General features: G+C 42.3%; 1 protein-coding gene across 3 annotated transcripts in view; it reads right to left on the reverse strand.

The window, feature by feature from the left end:
- Positions 1–22824, reverse strand: part of Csgalnact1 (chondroitin sulfate N-acetylgalactosaminyltransferase 1) — a 339276-nt gene that overhangs the window by 71152 nt on the left and 245300 nt on the right. For all 3 annotated transcript variants that reach the window (XM_005367767.3, XM_026789580.1, XM_026789581.1), the window contains one exon: positions 18459–19379. In XM_005367767.3, coding sequence (XP_005367824.1) covers positions 18459–19092 — 634 coding nt within the window. In that variant the 5' untranslated portion in view covers positions 19093–19379. The remainder of the gene's footprint in view (positions 1–18458; positions 19380–22824) is intronic.

Consider the following 22824-nt stretch of genomic DNA (forward strand, 5'->3'; position numbering starts at 1 on the left):
GGGGAGGGAAATGGGAGGCGGTGGCGGGGAGGAGGCAGAAATCCTTAATAATTAAATAAATTTAAAAAAAAGAAATAAACTTCAAATAAAATTAGAATGGTGCTGTTGCAGAGAGTCTTTTTACTTATTCATTTTTCACTTTTGAAGAGCAGGAAGAAGGGTTTGTTTTGTTTTCCTCTTGTCAGGTGAAGCTCATTCATCTCACAAGAACCTCCAGAAGTCCTGAGACAGTGAAAAAGCATTATAAGATTCAAGAGGAAAAGGAATCTTCAAGGAACCATAGCTGCCACTTCAGTTAACCCACGATACTTGTAGGAACATCTGGTAGACCTGGCTGGTCTGAGCTGCACAGCTGACTTGCATTTGGGAGGCTGATAGAAGTGAAGTTCAGGCTACAAGGATAAAGCGGGTGATCACCTTCCTGTAAAGAGCGTCATTTCTTCAGATTGTCTCCCTGTAAAAGTGCCAGGGATTGATGGGTCATCTAAAATTTTGTTTGCTTCTCTTCTGGGTTCTCCAGATGGAGTAGACAATGGGGAAGCTCAGGAGAGAACTCCTGTGATATTGTCTCTTCCTACTATGCTATTTTGTCCTGGTTAGGAAGTCAAACATTCTTGTTGGCCTAGAGAGATGGCTCAGCAGTTAATGACACTCTCTAATCTCACAGAGGACCTAGGTTTCATTTCCAGCACACACACAGTGACTCATAACCACTTGAAACCCTAGTTCCTATATATCTGCTGCACAACTCTGGCCTCCGTAGGCACCACACAAACATGATACACATACATACATGCAGACACTATATATATATATATATGCAAAATTAAACCAATTAAATATTAAATAAACATTTTATTTTGAGTTAAGCATTATAATTTGAGCATTTTTATATCCTATCAGAAAGTAGAAAGACAACAGTTGCTTAGAGTGGGATGTCTGGAGAACACAGTATTGGCATTTTAACACATTAAAAAAATAAAAATAAAAAGCTATTTAAGTTGAGTATTTTTAGCCTCTTAATCTTGTCTTCTTAATAGTTATGTTTTCTGCTTTTCATCATTAAAATGATAGTTATCATCGCAAAGCTTTCCTCTATGCTTCTGTACAGACACTGTACCTCTCCTCTTGCTAGACATCAGGACTGTTTCTAACTATGAACACTCTACATGCGTGTGTGTGTGTGTAATGTGTGTATGCATGTGTGTCTATGTGTTGCGGGTGTTTGGGTTCGTATGTGTGTATGCCTATGTGTGGATGTGTGCTTAGGTGTGCGTATGTGTATATATGTGTGAGGACCTACAGAGACATCAGATACCTCTGTAACTAGAGTTCCAGGTAGCTGCGAGTGGCACACTGCGGGTGCTGGGACCTGAACTCTGATTATTTCTAAGATTAATATTTGCTCTTAACAACTGAGCCATCTCTCCAGCCTCATGATATAAATATTCATAGATATTCTTCAGAATACATTTTCAGAGATGAAAACACTAGGAAAATGTTTGAAAATGTTAAAGGTTCTTGATAAAGATCACCTTGTTTTACAAATTTATACTATATTACTAAATATACATTTCGCTCACCCAGCCTCATCAATCTATTTTTATATAATATATATTTTTATAAATATGTTTACTTTCTTTATTGTAACTGTTTGATACCCAATTTGTGCCTTTATTTTTTTCTTTTCTTAATCTCTCTCTCTCTCTCTCTCTCTCTCTCTCATACATGAGCCAACACTCGTATATCTATCGGTTCCTATTTGTACATCTATCAGTTCCTTTAACGATGTTTGTCTGAGCTTAAGTAATAACTCATTTTTATGTGCACATTTAATGAAAATAAAGTCTTCTTTCCTTTCCCATTCTATTCTCAGCCTTTCTGTGTTATCCAACAGTGTGGAAAGGACACGACTTGTTCTAAGTATTTTTGGCTCATGGTTAAAGGCTACCAAAGCATACTTTTATGGTCTACATATTTTATATTAGGCCAAGTGATCTGCAGTTTTTTGTGAACTGTATGCAGCATAGTTTGGGGGTAGAGGTTACAGAGATTAATGGTTTCATTAACCATGGAAAAGAAGCCAAAGTACATTCAGCATTGCTCGCAAACTGCTCATTGATCATAAACGCTCACAACTCAAACTTTGAACTTGAAAATGAATAACGTCCTTACATGCTAGCCTTAAAGGCTCATTGATAACTGCTGAGACTCTCAGAAAACATCTAGAAATTTATAGCATTCAGTTAAGAAGTGACTAACTACATGAGAACCATGAAGCCTCCTTCTAAATGAGTACTTGTCCAGAGTCAAGGGCATGCAGCCCTCAAGCCGAGGTCCTTGGGCTATTCCAGGCATGTTGTGGGATTTAGTAGATATTTGCTGGACAAATAATCGTCCCAGAGTGGCGAACTTCATTTTACCATCAGCTTTCAGCACACTGCTGCTCTTGTAGATCACATCAACTCTCTGTCGTTCCAACCTCCAATCGCTCCCCATTTCAGTATTAAAATCTTTGATATCTACACTGCTGGCTGCCCTGCTGATTGCTGGCAAGCCTTTCCTATATGAGGCATGGTGCTTCCATCTCATGAGCTTTGTTCTAAAGACTTTCATGGTGATGGAAACTTCAAACTCATCTGGAGGCTCAGCTGTGTCTCACAGCCAGCCCATTCTGCCAGCCCAGCACCTGAGCCTCAGGGCCAACACACAGCCACCAGTCAATGGTGTATGTGATTTTGGTTATTATGCTGGACTACTTAGTTCTCAGCTAGAGACAGTGAATTAGGAAAATTAATTTCCAAGTTGGAAATTCATTTTTGTGGTAGTCAATTGAGTTTTATCACAACAACATAGGCAGAGATTTTTCATAATTTTCTCCACTGAATTTTGTTTCCTTGCATATAGTAAAAATAAGATTTAAGTTTCCCTTCTTTCGGTCAATGCCTCACCTCCCCGTCACACTAATGTCTTATGAAAACAGGATATATATGTGTGTTCGCCATTCTCTAAGTGGCAAGGACACCCACCATCAACAAATATAATAGTTTCTTTAAATTCCTTTTTTAAAAAACTCTCATATAAGTATGTTTATTAGATTCTCCCTTAAATCCTGTTGAAAATGTTCTGTGGAAAAGTCCAGATGACCATGGAACTCGAAGCAAACAATGTCCAGCACATGTCAGCTTCACACGCTTCCTCTGTACCCTCGGGAGCTCTTCAGTCACCTGACTCTTTTCAAACCTTCTCAAAACTTCTGAGCTCATCTTCCAGCTTCATTCTTTTTACTTTTTCTTTGAGGATAGAGATTATATCCTTTAGTTTTAATCAATTCACTGAGACATAGTGCCAAGCAATTTACCATCTGAAGTATACAAACCAGCTATTTTGCTGCACACAGAGTTCTGCCACCATTGCAGCCTAGATTTGGGGTATGTCATCTCCTTCAAAGGGAGCTCTGCACATGAGCATCACCCCATCCCATCCATCCACCGGGGAAGAGCTGTCAATCACTAATCTCTGCCCTGCCCCAGGAGAACAGTCAACTATGGACATTTCCCATAACTAGAGTTATGCAGCATATGCCGTTTTGTTTAGCTTCTTCTACTCAGTATAACTCTTTCAAGCTCTAGCATGTCATTACTTCCTTTCTTTTTCTCTTGATTTATTTAATTTTGTATGTGCTGTGTATTTTGCCTGAGTTTATACACTGTATAGAGACTGGTACCCATGGAGGTCAGGCGTGGCACTGGATCCATTGTAATTGGAGTAAAGGATACTTGTGTCCTACCATTGAGGGTGTTGGGAACGGAACCCGGGTCCTCTACAAGATCAGCACATGCTCTCAACTGCTGAGACGTCTCTCCAGGCCACTTCATTTCTTTCTAAGACTCTGTTTTCCATTGTGTGACTGTATCATGTTTTATTATTCAATCATCCTCTGATGGATATTTGAGTTACTTTCACCTTCTATTTGTAATGAACAATGTTATTATGAACATTTGGATACAAATTTGGGGTGAATGTGTATTTTGTGTTTCACTGGCAGACACATTCGAGTATAAGAGTTTGATCATAGGATGATGATTTATCATATGTGCTAACATTTTTAGGATCTTCCAGATTGATTTCTAGTACTGGCTCTATCTAAATTCTGTCAAATAGATGCTCTTTCTTGCTATCTGAGTGGCCCAGCTAGTAACTAAATCTATCATGACATGTTAAATAGTACATAGCCTCGGGGTCCTGCAGAATAAACAAAATATTTATATATCATATTCAATATGATCATTATTTATTTGTTTTTGGTGTTTTACATAATATTGATCCGTCTAATTCTTCAGCATTGCTACCTTGTCATGATCCCTCCTCCCACGCCATCCTATGATCCTTTTACCTTATATTCAAGTTTTATCTTATCATTCACAGTTGCCTACATATAGAAAGCTGGCAAACATATCTTTTTTATACATATTATTCTGATTACCAAAATCTTCTGTCTCTCTCTATCTCTGTCTTTCTCTCTCTTTGTGTCTGCTTTTTTCTTTCTCTCTCTGCCCAACACACACACACACACACACACACACACACACACACACACACACACACTTGGCCTGATCTTTCAAAGCCATGTTCAACAGTATTCTTCCATGATATATCCTTCCCGGATAGTTCAACCTGTACAGAACAATTTTTTTGTCTCTTCTATATCACTTACTCCTTGCATGGTCCTGGGATGTTATTATCCATGCACTTGCTGTCTATCTATGAGACCCTGGAGTAGGAATTATATTGTCTAACTTGTCTATAGCTAGCACTAATAGTGTCTAAGGCACATTCAACGAGTAGAGACCTGTGAATAAGTCTTTGAAACCATCAAATTATACATCTCACAATTTTCAACTACACATCTATTCATACGTTTAGCTAGCTGGGAAGTTTCAATTAACACTTAACCTAATTACTTCCTCATGCAATTTCCCTTAATTTCCCTTGGCTCCACTGGCTCCCCGCAGTCAGTGTCCTTCCCACAAAGCTGCCGGATCTCATCTCTCAAAATTCTGTTTTTTCTTATGAATTGATAAATCATATGGAACCCTCCATAGTTGGAAAGGCCTATTTATTCCCCTCATCTATGTCTACAATATAAGCAAAATCCCGGGGGCAGAAAGAGTTAAAGATGAGACCTAAGAAAGCCTTTATGATGGGGTAACTTTTTTCATTTATCCATTTACAACTCAGTTCCAACTCCCCCTGTGTAATAGGAATAAGCTTCCTGGGTCACCCTTTCCCTCTAGAGTAGAACAAGGTCAGAACCTTCCGCACAGTACCTAGCAGGCACGTCCCTCAATGAGCCACGTGTTGAAAACTTAGTCCTCGGGTGGTGGTGGTGCTGTTGAGAGGTGGTGGACACTTTAGGAGATGAGTTCTAGTTCGAAGAAATAGTCCTTGATGAATATGACCTTATCTCAGCCTCTTCCTGTCTTTTGTGCTCTGCATCCCAGCTACCATGTGGCAAGAAGTTCTGTTCTCCTATGTACCCCCACCACGATCCTCCGCATCCCCACAGACCTAGCAGCAATGGAGCCAAGGGAACATGGTTAAAAACTTCTGAAACTGTGGATCAAGTTAAACCCTTTCTCCTTTAAATCAGATGTTGTCTTTCAATGACGCAAAGCTCACAAACAAACTCTCTGTGGCTGTGACAAACATCTCTACTCTGATGAACAATCTGGAAACAGGCAGAACGTCTCAGGTACATGCAGTCGCTTGCTAATGGTCAAAGTTATCTCACTGTTCCTAGCAATGAGCTACCTTTCTCTGGGGAAATAATGCAGATTCTGACAATTACATGGATAAAGCTAGGAAATACAAGAATGTGATCCTTTATTTACAGATGTGTTCTGGTCAAAACTATATTCATAAGTCACTTGAAAGTACAGATTATGGCTATGCTGAGATCTGAAACTATTTCATAGACATTTTTTTTAGTGTGTGTAAGGGAAAGGGTTTATATGTGTGCATGTGTGAGCATACGCATCTGAAATCAGAGGTCAACCTTGGGTCAGCCTTTTCTCATATTTCTATCTACCTTGTTTTAGAGACATGGTCTCTCTCTTTCTCTGGCTTGGAATCATCAATCTGTTTAGGCTTCTTGGCCAGCAAGCCCTCGGCATCTCTTTGGCCACCCCAGCACTGGAATTACAAGTGTATTCTGCCACTCTTTGACTTTTATTTGTATGCTGAGACCAAATGCAAATGCTTATAGTACCAACTTAGCTCTCTCCCTCCATCCTGCGGCATGGCATGTAACTCTTCATAAATCCTCCCAAAATGTAACTGTGAAATCCATTCACAGTTATAACTTGGAAACTCATAATGTTATACCACAAGGGTCACCGAGAGAGGAATGGACTCTTTTATAGGCTGGCAGTAGGATGGACTCGGGAGTTAGTTATGAGTTGCTGGTCATGGCTCTAGGGCTCAATGAGATGCACACAGTGAAGAAAAGAGGCAGAGGTAATCCCCAAGACAGAATTCCAGAGGAAGGAGCATGACAGGATTTGGAAAGATGCCTCTTACAGCTTTAAAGTCTTGGCTTCAGTAGTTCCTGATGAAGTGTTATGTGGGGTGATGTAAAGTGACGTCAACAGAAATAACGCCTTAGTCTTTCATGTGTCTTCGGGCATACATGATGGAATTGTGGAAGATGTGCACAGAAAGGGCACATGGTTTGCTGGGAACAGAGAGTACCTTTTCCTCTCTTCCCAATTACCCTTTGACTCCCAAGTCCAGAGGACTTAAACACCAGAATGTCGTGGAAGGGTTCTCGGTAGACTTATGCGTAAGGAGGAAAGAAATAGAAAACAATGATCCCACGTTCCTGTAATGAGGAAGAGAGATTCACTCCATACCACTAACCTGGGCCTCTGTACTCATTGTTATAAACTGATGCAGTAAGGATAGAAAGCCAATTGATATTCTGCCAAATGAACATGGCAATGAAGTGACTTCTAATGACATATTGCTGTACCCACAGATCAGTGAGTGGCACTGATCACTCAACCCTCATAAGAGAAGCTTTCTTACATGGTCCACAGAAACCACAACTGGACAGCAGGCAGAGAGTGAGAGACTTGGGAGTGGTCAGCCCTGAACAGAATATCTTTATCACACTTCACACTCAAGGCTTGGTGAGCTACACAAAAGATGGTACAGAAAGATAAAATCCAGACATAGTGTGTGGTTACAAGGGAATAGCATCTTTTAGACACAAGGTAGATGCATATACGAACTCACAGATACTATGACAACATTTATAAGACCAGCACAAGTTCAAGACATTCAGAATCTCAGCATGGAGTAAAGACATGAGCACAAAGTCTCATCCCTAGTCAAAAGTCATTCACAAATTAGAGCTGCTCAGAGAGGGAAAATCAGTTTTCTTCAATAGAGTGACACTGGGCATATCAACCACACTCCAGGGCAGGCCCCATGTTCAGAAGTTACTCGGCATAAATCAGATTCCATGATTTTCAGTGGCTTCTTCCTTCTGCTCTTTCTCACTCCCTTTCTTCCTTCCTTCTTTCCTTCTTTTTCTTTTTTTCCTTTCCTTCCTTCCTCCTTCCTTCCTCCCTCCCTTCCCTTTCTTTACCTTCCCTTCCCCATCCTTCCTTCCTTCCTTCCTTCCTTCCTTCCTTCCTTCCTTCCTTCCTTCCTTCCTTCCTTCTTTCTTTCATTTCTTTCTTTCTTACTGTGTAGGGAGAGGGGAAGATCCAGTAGGAGTTGGAGGATGAGACAGAATATGATAAAAAAAAGTATGAAATTCTTAAAGAATGATCTCTTTAAAAAAGTATACATGTCCTTGTGTGAATACAGCATTTGAGATAAGAAATCCAAGTGGCAGCATTTGCAACATTAAAACCCAAAGAATAAGAGCTTTGCTCAAGATAGTGGTATAAAAAAGGGTGTGTGTGAGAGAGATGAATTATCTTGATTGTCAATTTGACTAGAATAAGACGTATATGGGAGATTATTAAAAAGCCATTTATGTGTATGTGTGAGAACCTTTCACCACTCTGGATTTGGGTGGTGCTATCCCATTGAATGAGGGCTCAGGTAGTATAAAAGGGAAAATGGAGAAGGCCATCATTAACACAGGCACTTTCTCTCTTTGCTTGTGAGCTCCTGGGATGTGATTTGCTCCACTATACCTTCATACCGTGATGAGCAGAGCCTCTGAAAGACTGAGTGAAATACGTCCTTCCTCTTTTTACATTATCACTGAAACCCCACAATCCAGCTGCACAGAAAATGGCATTCCTTTCACCCATGGCCATAAATCAGAGGAACTGAGGTTTCACTCAAAGTAAATTTTCTGTCAATAGTCTTCCAGATTTGGGGTGTGACCACTACAAAAACTCACGAGTGAAATCAACAAGATGTATTTCTTATAAACTGGTGAACTGTGTGCAATGGTGGAGACCAGGTTGTGAGGTACGAGACAAGATGATTGATTTGCAGCACAATACAGGCCAATAAAGTCATTACTCGACTTTAAATTATTTTTTATAAGAGAGTTTCACGTTTCTGTTTCCAGGCAAAATTTAATAAAGTACAAATATTTTTTATCGTAAAAAGAGCCAGAATAAGTAAATGTAAGGATTAAAAAAGAAATGCTTAAAGGAAAATTAACCTCAAAGAACAACAAACTGGCCCTACATTTGCAGTTGCAGCATGAGAACTTGTGTTGTGGAGTAGATAGCCAACCACGAAAAGGAAAATCAAAATGATGGAGGCCAGCACAACAGGACAGTGATGTCCCTAGGGAGGTATTTTGTCTTATTTTTGTTTATTGGAGAAGCTTTTAGTTTTCCATTTTTTTTCTCCTGAAATCTCATTGACTATTAACAAAAATGACCAAAAGGAACCACCAGAGGCCACACCATGTGACCTGGGGAGGGGAAGCAGCCAAGTGGGAAGGACAAGAAAATCCTGAACCCTTGTCTCTTCCTTAGAGAGGGAGCCTCACTTGAGTGAGAAAGCGTATCATATATTCTCTCCTTTGGGGAAGGACGAGGTAAAGGAGTCTTCCTCTTGGGGTGAGATCAGAGAATATCCCAAACCCAGTGGCAAGGTACCTGCCTGAGGTTGAGATTTAATCAAACATTCGCAGCAACCCCACTGCACGGCTCTGTGCTCCCCTGCACAGCCAGGCTAACAAGCTGCAGAAACAAGTCACAATAGAATAGCCTGGGGGCACTTCTGAAATTTTTACACTCACAGGAGAAAAATGTAAGGAGATATTCTCTAAGATACAGAGTACATAGAAGTCCTAAATTTCAGGACCCCAAAGACTGTGCTCAGTCAAAGCAACCCTCACCCTAAACATAGACATAAATCCAGATACCACTGACATATTTGAAGCCCCTGTTTCACTAAGAGTAGCCACAGTAACAACAAACATTCACCTACATCCTGATCACAGAGGGTCTGGTCCACAACTGATGATATTTGATTGAACCTTCTCTTACCAGAGGAGGGAGTCTGTATAGTTCTTTGTTTTCCACTTTCAGCAAGGCATTTAATAAACTACATGAAGCTTTCAATACATTAATAGAAAGTAGGTTATTTCATCCAATATTAGACTAATATAAGTTTTACGATCATGTTCAAGGCAAGTAAGAATGAGCTACGACTTTAGATATTAGGTGCATTTTCAACCTATAATATTTTCAGCCTGTGAAATGGATTTATTTCATACAGCATTTCCTACATGTTGAGAAACATGTAGATGATCTCCTTTCCCTGACACCCTAAAGGCTGGGAGAGCCATTCTCAGTTACCTCAGCCTCCACTATCCATACAAGATGTCTAGTTTGGGGCAAAAATATGAGGTACCAGAAAAGCAAGGAAAACCATCAATCTACAAAGAACCATCAAACATAACCAGACCCAGGTATGCTACAGACAGTAGACCCATGGAGCAGAGAATTTAAAAGACAAGGGTCGACAGTTCAAAGCTCCAGCAGAGATGCATACAGCCTCATAGGTCACTTCTGGTGAGAGGTGGTAATGACAAGAATGGGAACCCCAGAGATGAAAATGCAGCCCCACATGAAGCGATGCTCGCCCTGGCTCACACCTTCACCAAGGAGATGGGTCAATATGAAAGACTTCAATGAAACCTCAGAGTCAAAGGACAACAGAAGCAGAGTGTGCACAACAGTTGAGCAGTGTCATGTTTAGAAAGACGGGGGACAGGCAAGGGAACATCTGCAAAATACAGAATTCAGAATGACAACCCTCAAGGGCAGACTGAAGAGGTTCAGAGGCACCTAGTGTGAAAAGAGGAAAAGGAACTTTAATAGCATTGTACAGTAGCTCCCCATTGTCCATGAATCTGAAGAGCCTCCAGAGAGATTACAGAACCTTCCACACAACTGATTTTGCTCTACATATACATGTTCATTTGTGATAAAGCTTAATACTTAAATTAAACACAATACAAGACAATGAAACAGAAAATTAAAATAACATACTATAATGAAATGACGAATCCCTTTTCCTGGAATTTTCCATCGAATAGTTTCAGTTTGTGGTTGGTTGAAAGAACTCGGAAGTACAGCGGTCAAACTCTTCAGTAAGGCGACTTTCCCAGTCTTGGTGACTGTGCCATGGCTGGCATCTCACACTGTGTTTGCAATTTCCCCACAGTTTAAAACTATTTCATACTACAGTCATTAAATGGGCCTTAATTATTAGATTCTAAATCAAGAAGGAACTGGCAAAGCTTAATACAGAAAAAGAAAGTCATTTACCAAGAAAGTTACTTTTCTACCCAGAGCTCTCAGGATTTGAGTTTGTATTTTCAGATTTGTGGGTCAAGCTGGAAACCTGGTCATAGTGGTTACTACTGTGGGAAGCATCCTCCCATCCACATTGCCAATGTACAGTAAAACTATAAGGCAGAGAAAAACGCCAAATGTGAGCACTATATGTAACCTCATATTTTATAAAACTATGTCCTCCAAAGAATTTCAAGTGATTTCTTTCTTTAAAGGCTGTGTTGTGTGTACAATAGGACATAGGAGGCAAAAGCTGGTTGAGACACCTTCTAAAGGTTACTGCAGAGAAGGAAGGGTAAGCGGACCAGGAGACAAGGCTTCTCCACTACTCCCCAGCCACAGGACCTGGGGAAGTCCGACTTCTCAAAGCCTCACTTAATAGAGCTCCAAATGGAATAATCCAGAAGGAAAGACTGCTGTAACAGTTTGCCATCCGTGAACAGAGAAATCAGGCTTTTCAGTTACTGTTTCTAAAAGCGGTCGGTGAATGTCAGCTCTCAGTCAAATCTGAACAAAGGACTGATAAACCGGCTGAAAAAATATGAGCAATGACCTCACATCTGAGATGTTACTTTGGAAAGAATGAGGAAAGACTCAGAAAATATTTCACCAAGGAAACAGTATAAATTGTTGGCTACACAGCAATCCAGGGCTGTCTTGATGAGGCGCTCTGCAGAGCAGGAAGGTCAAGGTGTGTTTCATGATGAGCATCAGCAGACAGAGAAAGGAGGGGGCAGCAGAAGGCAAAGGGAGTGAGATGCTCCAGGGCTGTCGACCTCATATGCAGAGAAGATGAAAAGTAGGCTTTACAGGACAGTGATGTAAACCTTGCCTGTGCCCCTAAGAAACTGACTAGCAAGCCCACAGCTTTGAGGGGAAGCCAGTGAGGTTTTCGGATCCAGCATCTTCTCTGCTTCCTTTTCCCACAGCTCTGCAATCATTCAGAGAGAATGAGTCCAAGCAGTTCACATAAAGCTTTTGATGTCAAAGGCTCCATGAACCTTCTGTCGTTTCACCGTCGCCTCTAAAGCATGCCGAAGTCTCTGATTGTAATAATATTAGGTGACGGCATCTCCAAGAGACAATCAGGCCAAGAATGAATTCATAGTCCTGCCTTTCGAGCGCTCTCCCATTGCAGTGAGTTTGCCTAGATTTTCTTTTGTTTTGGAGTTCCCAGCCTCAAGTCATGTGATGAATTTCTATTGTTATTCCTACTGTTGATTTTACTGTTAGTCAATCTGCAGTATTCTGTTAGAGCTACGGGAATAGAGCTTGATGGCGCTACATCTTCCTTTGGTTAAATCAATCCATTGTTAGCCCTGAACATGGGAAGTGGAACGTGCCAGGCAAGGAGCTCAAGGGCATTCTTATCTGGATAGTGAGTTTGAGGCTATTGTGGGCCTCATGAAACCAGCCCTTCACAAACAAAACAACGCAACCTTAAAGACTTTGTCTTCAGCATAGTTTTTTTTCTGTGCCTCTTTCTGTCTCCCCAACATATATTTTTTCTTTACTTTTGAACAATACAATTTCCTAAGGATCTTTTAATGAGTCACAAGCAGGAGGCCCCTACCCAGTATGTTTTAAAGTCCTGCACCTGCTTTAAAAAACATTGCCTGACGTCACTCCAAGGCTGTTTAGTATATTTAGCCAGTCACCTCCCGAGCAGAGGCAGCAGAATTCTCAGGCTCAGCTGTTGCTCACCAGCTGTGCAGACTTAGAGTTCTCAACCTCTTCCAATTTCAGACTCCACCTGGGCTAAATAGAGATAATGAGAGGCCCTCATCACAGGGAAAGAGGACTTTACATGAGATTGGAGATTATGCTTACGAAATGTCAGAATGTGTTCAAGCATGCAACCAGCTGGAATAAGCCATAGCAATCACCATCACAGGGTACAGGGGTCTGCAGGATGCTGAAGTTGGTGAACACTAGAAACTTGCAGAAGTATGAGAAGGGGGCTAGCTGGGGCTCTAGAGCCTCTTCTAGCTGGGGTGTACTTCCAGATCCAAAGCATCCCTGTGGCCCACCCTCAGGCTCGTACAGTCCACGGACTCTCGCCTGTTTGCTGGTGATGACCACCTCTCTTCTAGGCATTACCTTAACCCATGTTCAATCAGTCTTGCTTCCAGAAGTATGGTATTCCATTCTCTGCTTCCTCTAGGTTCTAATTCACCTTCCCTCTCCAGGTCCCCATTCTTGCCCTTCAAGCCCAGCTCATACCTCACCATCTTCAACCTCTCCGTGTCCTCTCAGCTGCTACCTGCTACTGGTTCTAAAGCTCACGGCACCAAAGGTTGGTTTCGTCCACTCAAGCCTCCCTCACTCAGTTTCGTCACTCTGCTTAAACAACTTATTAGCTCTTTAAGCCTGACAACTGGCTTTATCCTTTATTAGCTCTCAAACAGGGGGGACGTTCTGTGCACAGAAGAAGTACACCATGCACACATGCTGATGAAGTCTGAGGGTGGGGCCCCAACTAATCCCCAGTTGGAGAAGCCAGAAACCAGGTTCAAAGTGACTCCTTTCCCAGAAGCAACACCTACCAGCCATCATTGCTTAGAAAGCTGTGGTCCAGCAGAGCCGATATCAAGAGTTCTGTGCCTTCAGTTTTTTTCAGACACTGGCTTAGGGTGCTAAGGTCTACCTAGAGACCTTACATACTTTTTTGTTTTCCACAGTTCTTTCAAACCCCCTCATCCCTGTTCCCTGGTATATCACCATACCCTAAAAATAAGTCAAGGGTAACCCAGGGTGCAAAATCCCCATTGTTCCCTATTTCTGCAACTGGACCCCCAGATGTGCAGCAGTTCATTACAATGTATCTTATTGTTTTTACCCCATCATCAAGTGGCTAACAGTCAGTCAGCATGTCCATGCTTTCCTGCCCACTGTCATCCCTGGCATATTATCATAGGTTGCTAAACTCCAGACCTGGAGTTGCACTGGACTTGACAAAGCCAGCTTGAACAAAGTGATCACAGTGTCCTGTAGAAGTCACATGGTGACAAACAACCGATGGATCTCCAAAACTCAAGAGCTCCCCGCAGTCTTGATTGTAATGGACAGGAGGTCAGGACTGACTGAACAACTTGCTACACGGTTATAGGTTATATAGCAACCTCCAAATTGCCTGATTTGAAAATACATCTCAGGGTACCTTTCTCAAAATCAGTTTTGCAGCTCCAAGAGAAACCCTGAAGCAGGATAGTTTGTAAAGGGCAGAATGAACTTCTGCACAGCGGTGGACTCCCTTAAGCTCGGGCTCATTGTCTGTGCAGTCCTGCAACCTCTACAGGGGATGCTGTGCGAGAAGTCCTTTTTGTAAACGCCTTAGTCATATTCCTGAGGCTTTAATTTGTGAGTGCTCAAGCCCTCAAGATTGCCACACTGTCACCATCTTAATTTTTGGAGGGGCACGTTCAAATCGCAGCCCCCTCAAAGCCTTTCTGACAGTCAGAGTTTGACTCCATGGCATCCTAATTTGAGCCTTTTGGCGTGGGAACTCTCTTGCCATGCCACTAACCCTGCTGCAGCTACAGGAAGCAGAGTGACAGAACAGCCGTACGGCGACAACAGACACTAAGGGCTCATGTAGGGTCCCGCTGTCACATATTTGGATTGCAGAAGATTTAGGAAGGTAAATCTCTTTGTGAAACGATGCCACACATATCCATGACTCTCTTTAAGAACGTAAAATCAAAGACACATGCCAATGGCATGCCAGTGTGCGTATCTTCCTCTGACAGAATAAGTACTAAAATGTTAAGAAACAGGAAGATGAACAGTTAGACATTCTGAGGCAGGGGCTTGATGTTCACTTCTTATCCCAAATGCTGCAAAAAAGTAATGCTATTAAATGAGACTCCAACATAAACGTCAGTGCCTACGAGACTCCCTGGACACAGAGACAACTACCGCTCCCCTCAGATTTTAGAGAGAAATACCAAGTCCTGCAGACAATACACTATGTAGGCAGACTCTACAGAAGTACAGAGCTGTCAGAGCAACACCAGACGTCCTAAGTGTTAAACCTCAATTTCTCCTTTTGTTGGGTAGGTGATTTTGCCTTCGGTCACCTGGCAAATTGATGGTGGACTTTTCTTCCATCTGCATCTAAGAAGGGCTTTGGCAGACATGCACAGCAAGTTTCTTATTGACAGAGGAGCAAGCTATTTCTCAAGGAGCCTAAGGGTCTCATTGTAGACCATATAGAGCCTCGTGCTTCAGTCACCTGCCTCACCTTAGGTTTTACACCACAGCTACCTGCAAGCATTCCGTCCTGTAGGGCTTTATTATTTCTTTAAACACTGTTACCGTATGAACATGAAATGTTCCCATGGCCTCGTTTGTCTGAATACTGAGTCCCCATTGAGTGGTGCTGTCTTTGGAAGGGTGTGGAGCCTTTAGGAGGCAGAGTCAGGCTGGAAGCAGGGGGTAAATGGGGGAGGGCCTTAAGACTTTACAGCCTGAGCCTGCTTCCTGAATGCTCCGTGCTTCTTGTCCACTAACATGTGATCTGAGGAGCATCCACCTCCTGCGGATCTGCCTCCCACCATGCTTCTTCCTCCAGGGTAGACTATATTCTCTAAAAACTTGCAAGCCCAAATAAACCCACAAGTTGCTTCTTGTAAAGTATCTGGTCATAGCAACAGGAGAAGAAACTAGTATACCACAAGGAGCCCCATCCTGGCCTTGCCAGTCCAGCGGCAGGCAGATTTGCTGACTTCATTTAAAATCCCCTGAGCACACACAACATTCCTGCTTAACTTAATTTCCCATGCAGTTTTGCTAAATGGCTCCAACTTTGGACCACCAAAGTATACATCAGACAAAACCATTTTCTCTCCAGTTATGTTTAGAAATGCAAATATGTTGTTTAAAATATATTACTCCCAGCGAAGTTCTTATTACCGCTCAGACTCAGTGTAGAGAGCAGGTCTCAAGTGGGCTTTTCCCAGTTGCTTCTCTCATTCTGAATAGGTGCAGATGAAGGAAACGTGAGCCAGGATGGAGAAGATCAAGTAAGATTCAGGATGGAAAAGATTAAGTATGATTCAGTCCACCCACCTCTCCGCAACAAGAACCACAATCGACAACTCCAGCTCATTCCTGCAGTGACAGGAATGGCGCTCAGTTCTGAGGCAACACTCTTCAATTTCTTCCTTGTGTTGAACTTAAATTCTACTTCCTGCATCTTCCTCTGACTTGTAGACTCCTCCCAAATGCCTCACTTCTTATGACTATCAAAGATGGCCCCCATATTGCTTCGCTATGGATAACAATTTAAAAATTAAATAACCTGAGCTCTTCATAACTATCAGTTACACACAAATATATTTAAAGCATTTTGTCTTCATTTATATAACCCATGAGAGTAACTGTCTAGACTTATACTAAGTTCAGAAGATACATGTGAATTGGTTGCCCTGGGAATATCATTTGTGTTTTATACATGGACCCAACACCAGGCAGTTTGGGTGAGAGGACCCCTAACAGATAGCCAGCCAGGTATCAGAGCAAACAAACCAGGTTTAGTGCCCCTGCTGGCTGAGAAAGCCTGCCTTTACATAGCAAGACCAGATAAAGCAAGGCAGATGGAGATTTCAAAAACGAAGGCAGATGGAAAATCAAAAGGGCAAACTTTCCAAGCTGCGAGAATTGATTTGTAATCAAGCTCTTTTCAGATTACTTTGTGTGTGGGCAGCAATCTATAGCGTACTCAAGGGAGCGTGGCAGAACAGTGGTTTCTTTAAAATGAGGTTTAATGATCCCCCCGAGGGTCAGCGAATAAAATAATATATGGAGAAGCAGCTCATAAGCTATGAAGCATCATCAAATGCGATGCTGCCTCGTCCCACCCTGAACTCCTCCTGAATGCCAGCATGTGCTTATCAGCACACTTGTTTGTGGCTAGACATGCTCTGTCTTTTTTGTATCTCAGATATATGAGTTACAAAAATCCTCTCAGCAAAAGATGGATCATGTAAATGATTTCTTTACGTGGCTCTAAGTATATGAAAAATGGTTCTATATTAAAATTTCATGAAGTCATGGCTCAAATATAAAATTTAAAAAAAATACCACAAGATATCCAAGTGCATAAAGAAAACAAGAAAAATAGCAGAGGGTTTTGTGTGTGTGTGTGTGTGTGTGTGTGTGTGTGTGTGTGTGTGCGCGCGCGTGAGTGCATGCATATGTGCATACTCACATGCATGGGTGCTCTTGTATGTGTAGGTGCATGTATGTATGCATGCATGTAGAAGCCAGGGTCTTTCATGGGCCTGGAATGTGCCAAGCAGTCTCGGCCAGCTGACTAGTGAGCCTCAGTTACATTCCTGTCTCTGTCTCCCCAGAACTGGGATTATAGGTGTGCACTGCCACATCTGGCTTTGTGCGTAGTGGTGAGAGGTCCTGAAGGATTGAACTTGGCTCCTTACACTTCCACTGCAAACACTTGGCCATTTTGGCTGTCACCCCTGCCTGGAAGAAGTTCTGACTGATGAGAAACTGTCTTTGCTGGGGGCAATGGTATAGTCTCCTGACAGAAAAGGTGACAGGTAAGAAGACACAGCTCTATTTCTGGCCATGTTGAAGAAGATTCTATCCAGAGGTCAAACAATGGAACTACATGCCCTCAAAGACTTCGCTCAATTTAGTAGAAGTTTTGGAACCAGTAATAATGCATCAATGAACAAGATACTAACGAGTCTTCCAAAGAGGTAAGGAGAATGTCTTCTAAAGAATCAGACACAGACACAATCAGTCCCAGAGCGACTGGCACCCATGAAAAGAGTCAGCCACTCCTCCCATTTCCCTCAGCTAAGTCCGACACGCAACAATTAGGGATGTACACTCAAGGCTCAATCTTCTCGGGTTCAAATCCAGCCTCTGTCTCCTGAGATCTGTAGTACCAGCCTTCCCCTTGATCAACATGTACTTCCTTTCCCTTATCTCCTAACGGGTTCTGCTGAACACACAGGGTACATGCAACATGTCCCCTACAGGGTCTGCACATGTGAATGCTTTACTGTCCTTTCGTCTGGGTCTCCTAGCACAGCCCAGTTTCGAGAAATGTCTAGGGTAAAAGACACAATGAAATTACTTGTTTGAGAGTTTTATATCTATGCTTTATCTTTTTTCTTTTGTTTTTGGGGGTGTATGATAATGTATCCATGAGAGTTTGCATGTGGAAACCAGAGGATGACAATGGGTGTCTTCCTCGATTGTTCACCACCTGATTTTTTCATGCAACGTCTTTTACTAAAACTGTGAGCTGCCTTCCTGGGAGTCCTCATGCTTTCCAGACAAGCACTTTACCTTCCAAAGCATGAAGTTTTACCTTCCTCTAACACAGAACAGCTAATTGTATTTAGTGCAGTTTCCAAGAGAAGGAGGGGAGAAAAGAGTACGCCTGAAAAAGCAAACTGGTGTCTCCTTCATAAAACCAGTCATCCTAGAGACGAAGTGTTTTCTCAATCCCTGCTCTGCAACCCCCAAATCTCAAAGCAAACTGGTGTCTCCTTCATAAAACTAGCCATCAGTCATCCTAGAAACGAAGTGTTTTCTCAATCCCTGCTCTGCAACCCCCAAATCTCAAAGCATGCCAACCTTCTATGAAGTCTGCAGCTGTGTAAGGACGCTGGTGTGGGCTGCTCTCCACGGGGCTGTTCAGACTCTCCAGGGCCGATTCGACCGCTTCCACCAACTCATCGCGCTTGTCCTTCCTGACCGGCTTCTCCTCAGGGTGGCGGGTCAGGCCAGTCTCCAGCTGGTATACTTTCTGTAGGGTGAAGCTATCGAAAGGCACGGCACCATACTCGGTGGCCAGCTTAACACCTGCATGGACCTCGGCCTTGTCCACCTGCCCGCGCAGGAAGGCCAGCAGATCGGCCTGGGCTTTCGGTGCAGGGTCCCAGCCTGAGCGCAGGCTGGTAGCATCGCTGGCCTGGTCCTGCCCGCTGCGGAGCTGCTCACTGCGTGCCTGCAGTTCATCCTTGAGCTGCGCGATCTGTCGCTTAAGGCTGTTCACGTAGTTGCGATGCTGTTCCTCACGCTCTTGCAGCACAGCTTGGTAGCCATCTTTGCCCGTGGGGCCATTGGCCCGTGGCAGTGCCAGCTGCTCCTGGTCGCCTTTTGGGGTGCAGGCTAACATGTAGAGGAGAGAGATGGCACAGCAGAGCAGAACCAGAAGAATCACTACCCGAGAAATCCACCCTAGCAGCCCACGACGGACCATCCTCATTCAGGTGCAGGCCATGCGTCCAGCGTGTGCAGCATCCCAGGGCGCCGGGAAGGCCCCACACAAGGGCTTTCCTGGTTACACCGCAGTGCCTCTGAAGTCCCCTGGACCAATTTCATCCATTTCCTTCTAGAAGGCGGCCTGCCTTTGGAAGTCAACCATTACGTAAGACGGCTCTCCTGCTTCCAAAAGAAGATCTTCTAGGCAGAAACAATCGATTAAGTGGATCCTCCAAGTTCTTTCATTTGCTCCCATCATAGCCTTCCTGCTGTGCCGAAGACGAGGGGGTCCTGAGGAGACACAAAAGACAGGGCCCTTAGTGTTTCCATTCACACTGGAACTTCCAGTCAGGACCCGTTTTCACCTGATCCAAAGTATATAGGTAAACAAAATAATCACCCAAGTCAAATATTTAGCTACCGCAAATCATACATTTATTTTAATGCAATTCTTTCATATTTATATAATTTCAACGTTTATGGCTGAGTAAGCAAATGTGCATATTACTGAGGGGGCTGCGGTTACCTGACATAATTCAACTTCAGCTGAGTATCTGATCCTGCAGGATGGGAACTCACCTTCCTCATTTTGCAGAATTGATTGGTATTTTGATTCTGTAATCACTGATGCTAAGAAAAGCACTTTGCATAAATATGTAATGAAAAACAGTAGACATCCATTTAAAGATTTTTCAGAAATTATTGAAAACGCTGCCCTGATCCCAAGTCAACATTTGTTTGGCCATTATTTTATGAAGCCCTAGTGGAAAGCTCACATAGAAATTATTTAAAATAATTATTTCAACACAAACAAATCCAAGATACACTAATTTGATACATTCTGAGGAACAACAGAAGGAAAATACTAGAAGTCTTTGTCTACTATAATCAAGCCATTATGTGTCCACAAGAGTGGAAAATTTTGCATATGCAATAATAAATACACTGCCTTTCACAACATCATTCTGGGCTGAGGTGTTCACTGTTGGTGTGTGGTGCAACAGTCCTTGCAGTGCAAAGTGCGTGTGCTTTATCTTGAGAATCAAGGCTTCCACAAAGTCTCCCAGTGCAGCGTGGGTGAGTACTGCAGGAAAAACGTGGATTCACTGGGCATTTGACTTCTAAGTAATTTTGGTCACTGCATGTTCAGAAACCTTAGAGTTGTTGAGATTTTCATGAACCCCATATCCAGTTACATGAAGTGCCTTAAGACACTGAGGGCTCATTCACTATGGTAATCAATAGCCAATTGGTTGACTATTTATGGAAGATTTATGGAAATTGTTTATGGTAGATATTAAGTATAAGCGTGTTTGTAAATCAAAACACAAAGTGCTTCAAAGGAAACTTGAGAAGACGTCTGGGAAGAACTACTAAATGCAAGTAGTACTTCTTCTGTTGAGAATCGAGACTTTTTCTACTTTTATTTTTCTATATGTTGTAATTTTTCATGATGACACGTATTTTAATGCTCAAAAGCAAAACTTTGATGACATTGAAATTACTGGCAGCGGACTTTTCTACCGATGCTGTCAAGTAGAGAGATGACGGCAGTCACGTGTGTGTGTACCCATGTGCTCTCCTCCTAGGCATGCTCAATGACCATCAGAATGGACATCGGGTTTTCAGGACAGGTAAGGAAGTATCCACAAGTTCAAATGTGCAAAGAAAAGTACTGATGGCAACACAGCTGGAAGAATCTGTGACAGTTGTCCAACCAAATGTACAATCATTCCTGCGTCGCTTACCACAGAAAGGGATGGGTTACGAGAACGGAGATGCGATGCTATCTTTCCAGGATTCAGATTCGTGGCATGCCTCTTAAGCCCAAATGAGGACTTCTGTGTCTTGCTTAGTCATTGGCAAATTCATAGAATGACTACACCCAACAACCAATCCTTGTAATAAAGGAGGAGCAAGCCAGACACACCATCTTTATGTCCGCAAGGCCCCCTTTCTCCTTCTATCTCAGACAATATCTCTTGATATGCTAGTTTTGAACTGCTCTCTCTTTTAAAATCATCCTCATCATCATAATTATGAATGAATTAATGAACCAATAAAATAGATAAAACAAATCTTTTGTTTAGGGATATTTTAATAAAACCTTTCTGTGTGTATCTTTACACACCAGGTCTCCTAAAATCGAGGAGGACCTGCACTTTGCCATTTTATGAAAATGGCATTTTAAATAATCCCTATAATGATGAAATTATTTTTACAGTATCCTTGCTCCACCTCGGAAATCTAGGGTCTTGGCCAATAACCACATCCTTTCCTAGTGTTGTGTGTCCCAGTCTTGAAGGGAAGAAAGATCCACACAAATTGCGCCTCCAGATCCCTAGTGGGGAGAGGAGGTTCCAAGTCACTCTCTGCACTCAGGACATGGTACTGATGCAGGCTCACTGTTCGGAATGCATCATGCACCTGCTGCTTTGGATGCTCACACCTGGAAGGTCCTCTCCCACTGCCTAGGAGAAAAGCCTCTTACTAATGTCCCCACTCTACCAAAATTGTTCATTAGTTCACTTTCTGTAAGAGTTTACTATATAATGTTTTCTTTCTGATATATTCTCTAGTGTTTCTCTGGACCCAAGGGTCTCTCAGCTATAATTTAGAACAATGCATAGTTATTAGTACCAGGATTAAAATGTAGGCTTGCCCTTGAAAGCCTTTTATGTCCGATGAAAATCTTGGGATTTCTATAATTACTATAATTCTGTGATTAAAACCATCTTGGTTTTGATGTTCAGGCACCTTGCTGTTTTTAATGAAATCTCTCAGACAAGCTCATTACAGCCAAGTATTAAATTATCAGTGAGGACATGTTATCACGTTATTCTGCCATTTAAAAGACTTTTATTTTAAATATGTTGTCATTACAGACATAATAAGAAAATCAAAAAACAAAGAAATGGAACATTCAACACAATTTATTGTGCTGTGAGAACTAAAGAGATGCAATCATGCTAGCAAATTTTAATGGAATAAATGTTATCTTTGCATAATGGATTGAAGTCATGTTGGTTTAACTGGAGCCACTCATTAAGACTACAGTTAGGACAATTCAAACTAGGGCAGTGGTGATACACGCCTTTAATCCTAGCATGACGGAGGCAGAGTCAGGCGGATCTCTGAGTCTGACTCCAGCATAGTCTATAGTCAGTTCCAGGACAGCCAGGGCTATGTAAGGAGACCCTGTCTCAAGCAACCACAAAAAAGATTAGCAGAAAATTAAAACTACAGGCTACCTGTTATACTCCTAAGTACTTTGCTGACAAGTACCAGAGGTTGTGGTGAGATGACCTAGCAGGTAAAGGCGCCTTCCTCCAAGTCTGTCCCTGATGGTGATGCCTAGGACGCGTATGCTAGAATAAAGAAATCAACTTTCATATATATATGCATACACAAGCAAACTATGTTTTAGAGTCTAGTTACTGAGCCTTTGGAAATTCATTAGGTTACTTGAACTCCATTCATCAGAGAAAAAGAGGAAAAGGCAGCAATAAAACCAAGATACTTTGTGAAACAAAAGACTTTTTCAGTTTTCATCAACAGGCGAAGTAACAGGTTTAGCTGCAGTATTTTCATGCACACTTGAGTGGTTCCCCAGTCATTCATCTCGTCAACTTTCAGCTCCTCTCCCCACTGAGGCTTTCAGTGTCCTCTCCAGCAACACACATGTGCTCATCACCAGTGTATTCTATAGTAACACACATGTGCTCATCACCAGTGT

This window comes from Microtus ochrogaster, unplaced genomic scaffold (genome assembly GCF_000317375.1).
Source record: "Microtus ochrogaster isolate Prairie Vole_2 unplaced genomic scaffold, MicOch1.0 UNK23, whole genome shotgun sequence".
NCBI lineage: Eukaryota > Metazoa > Chordata > Mammalia > Rodentia > Cricetidae > Microtus > Microtus ochrogaster.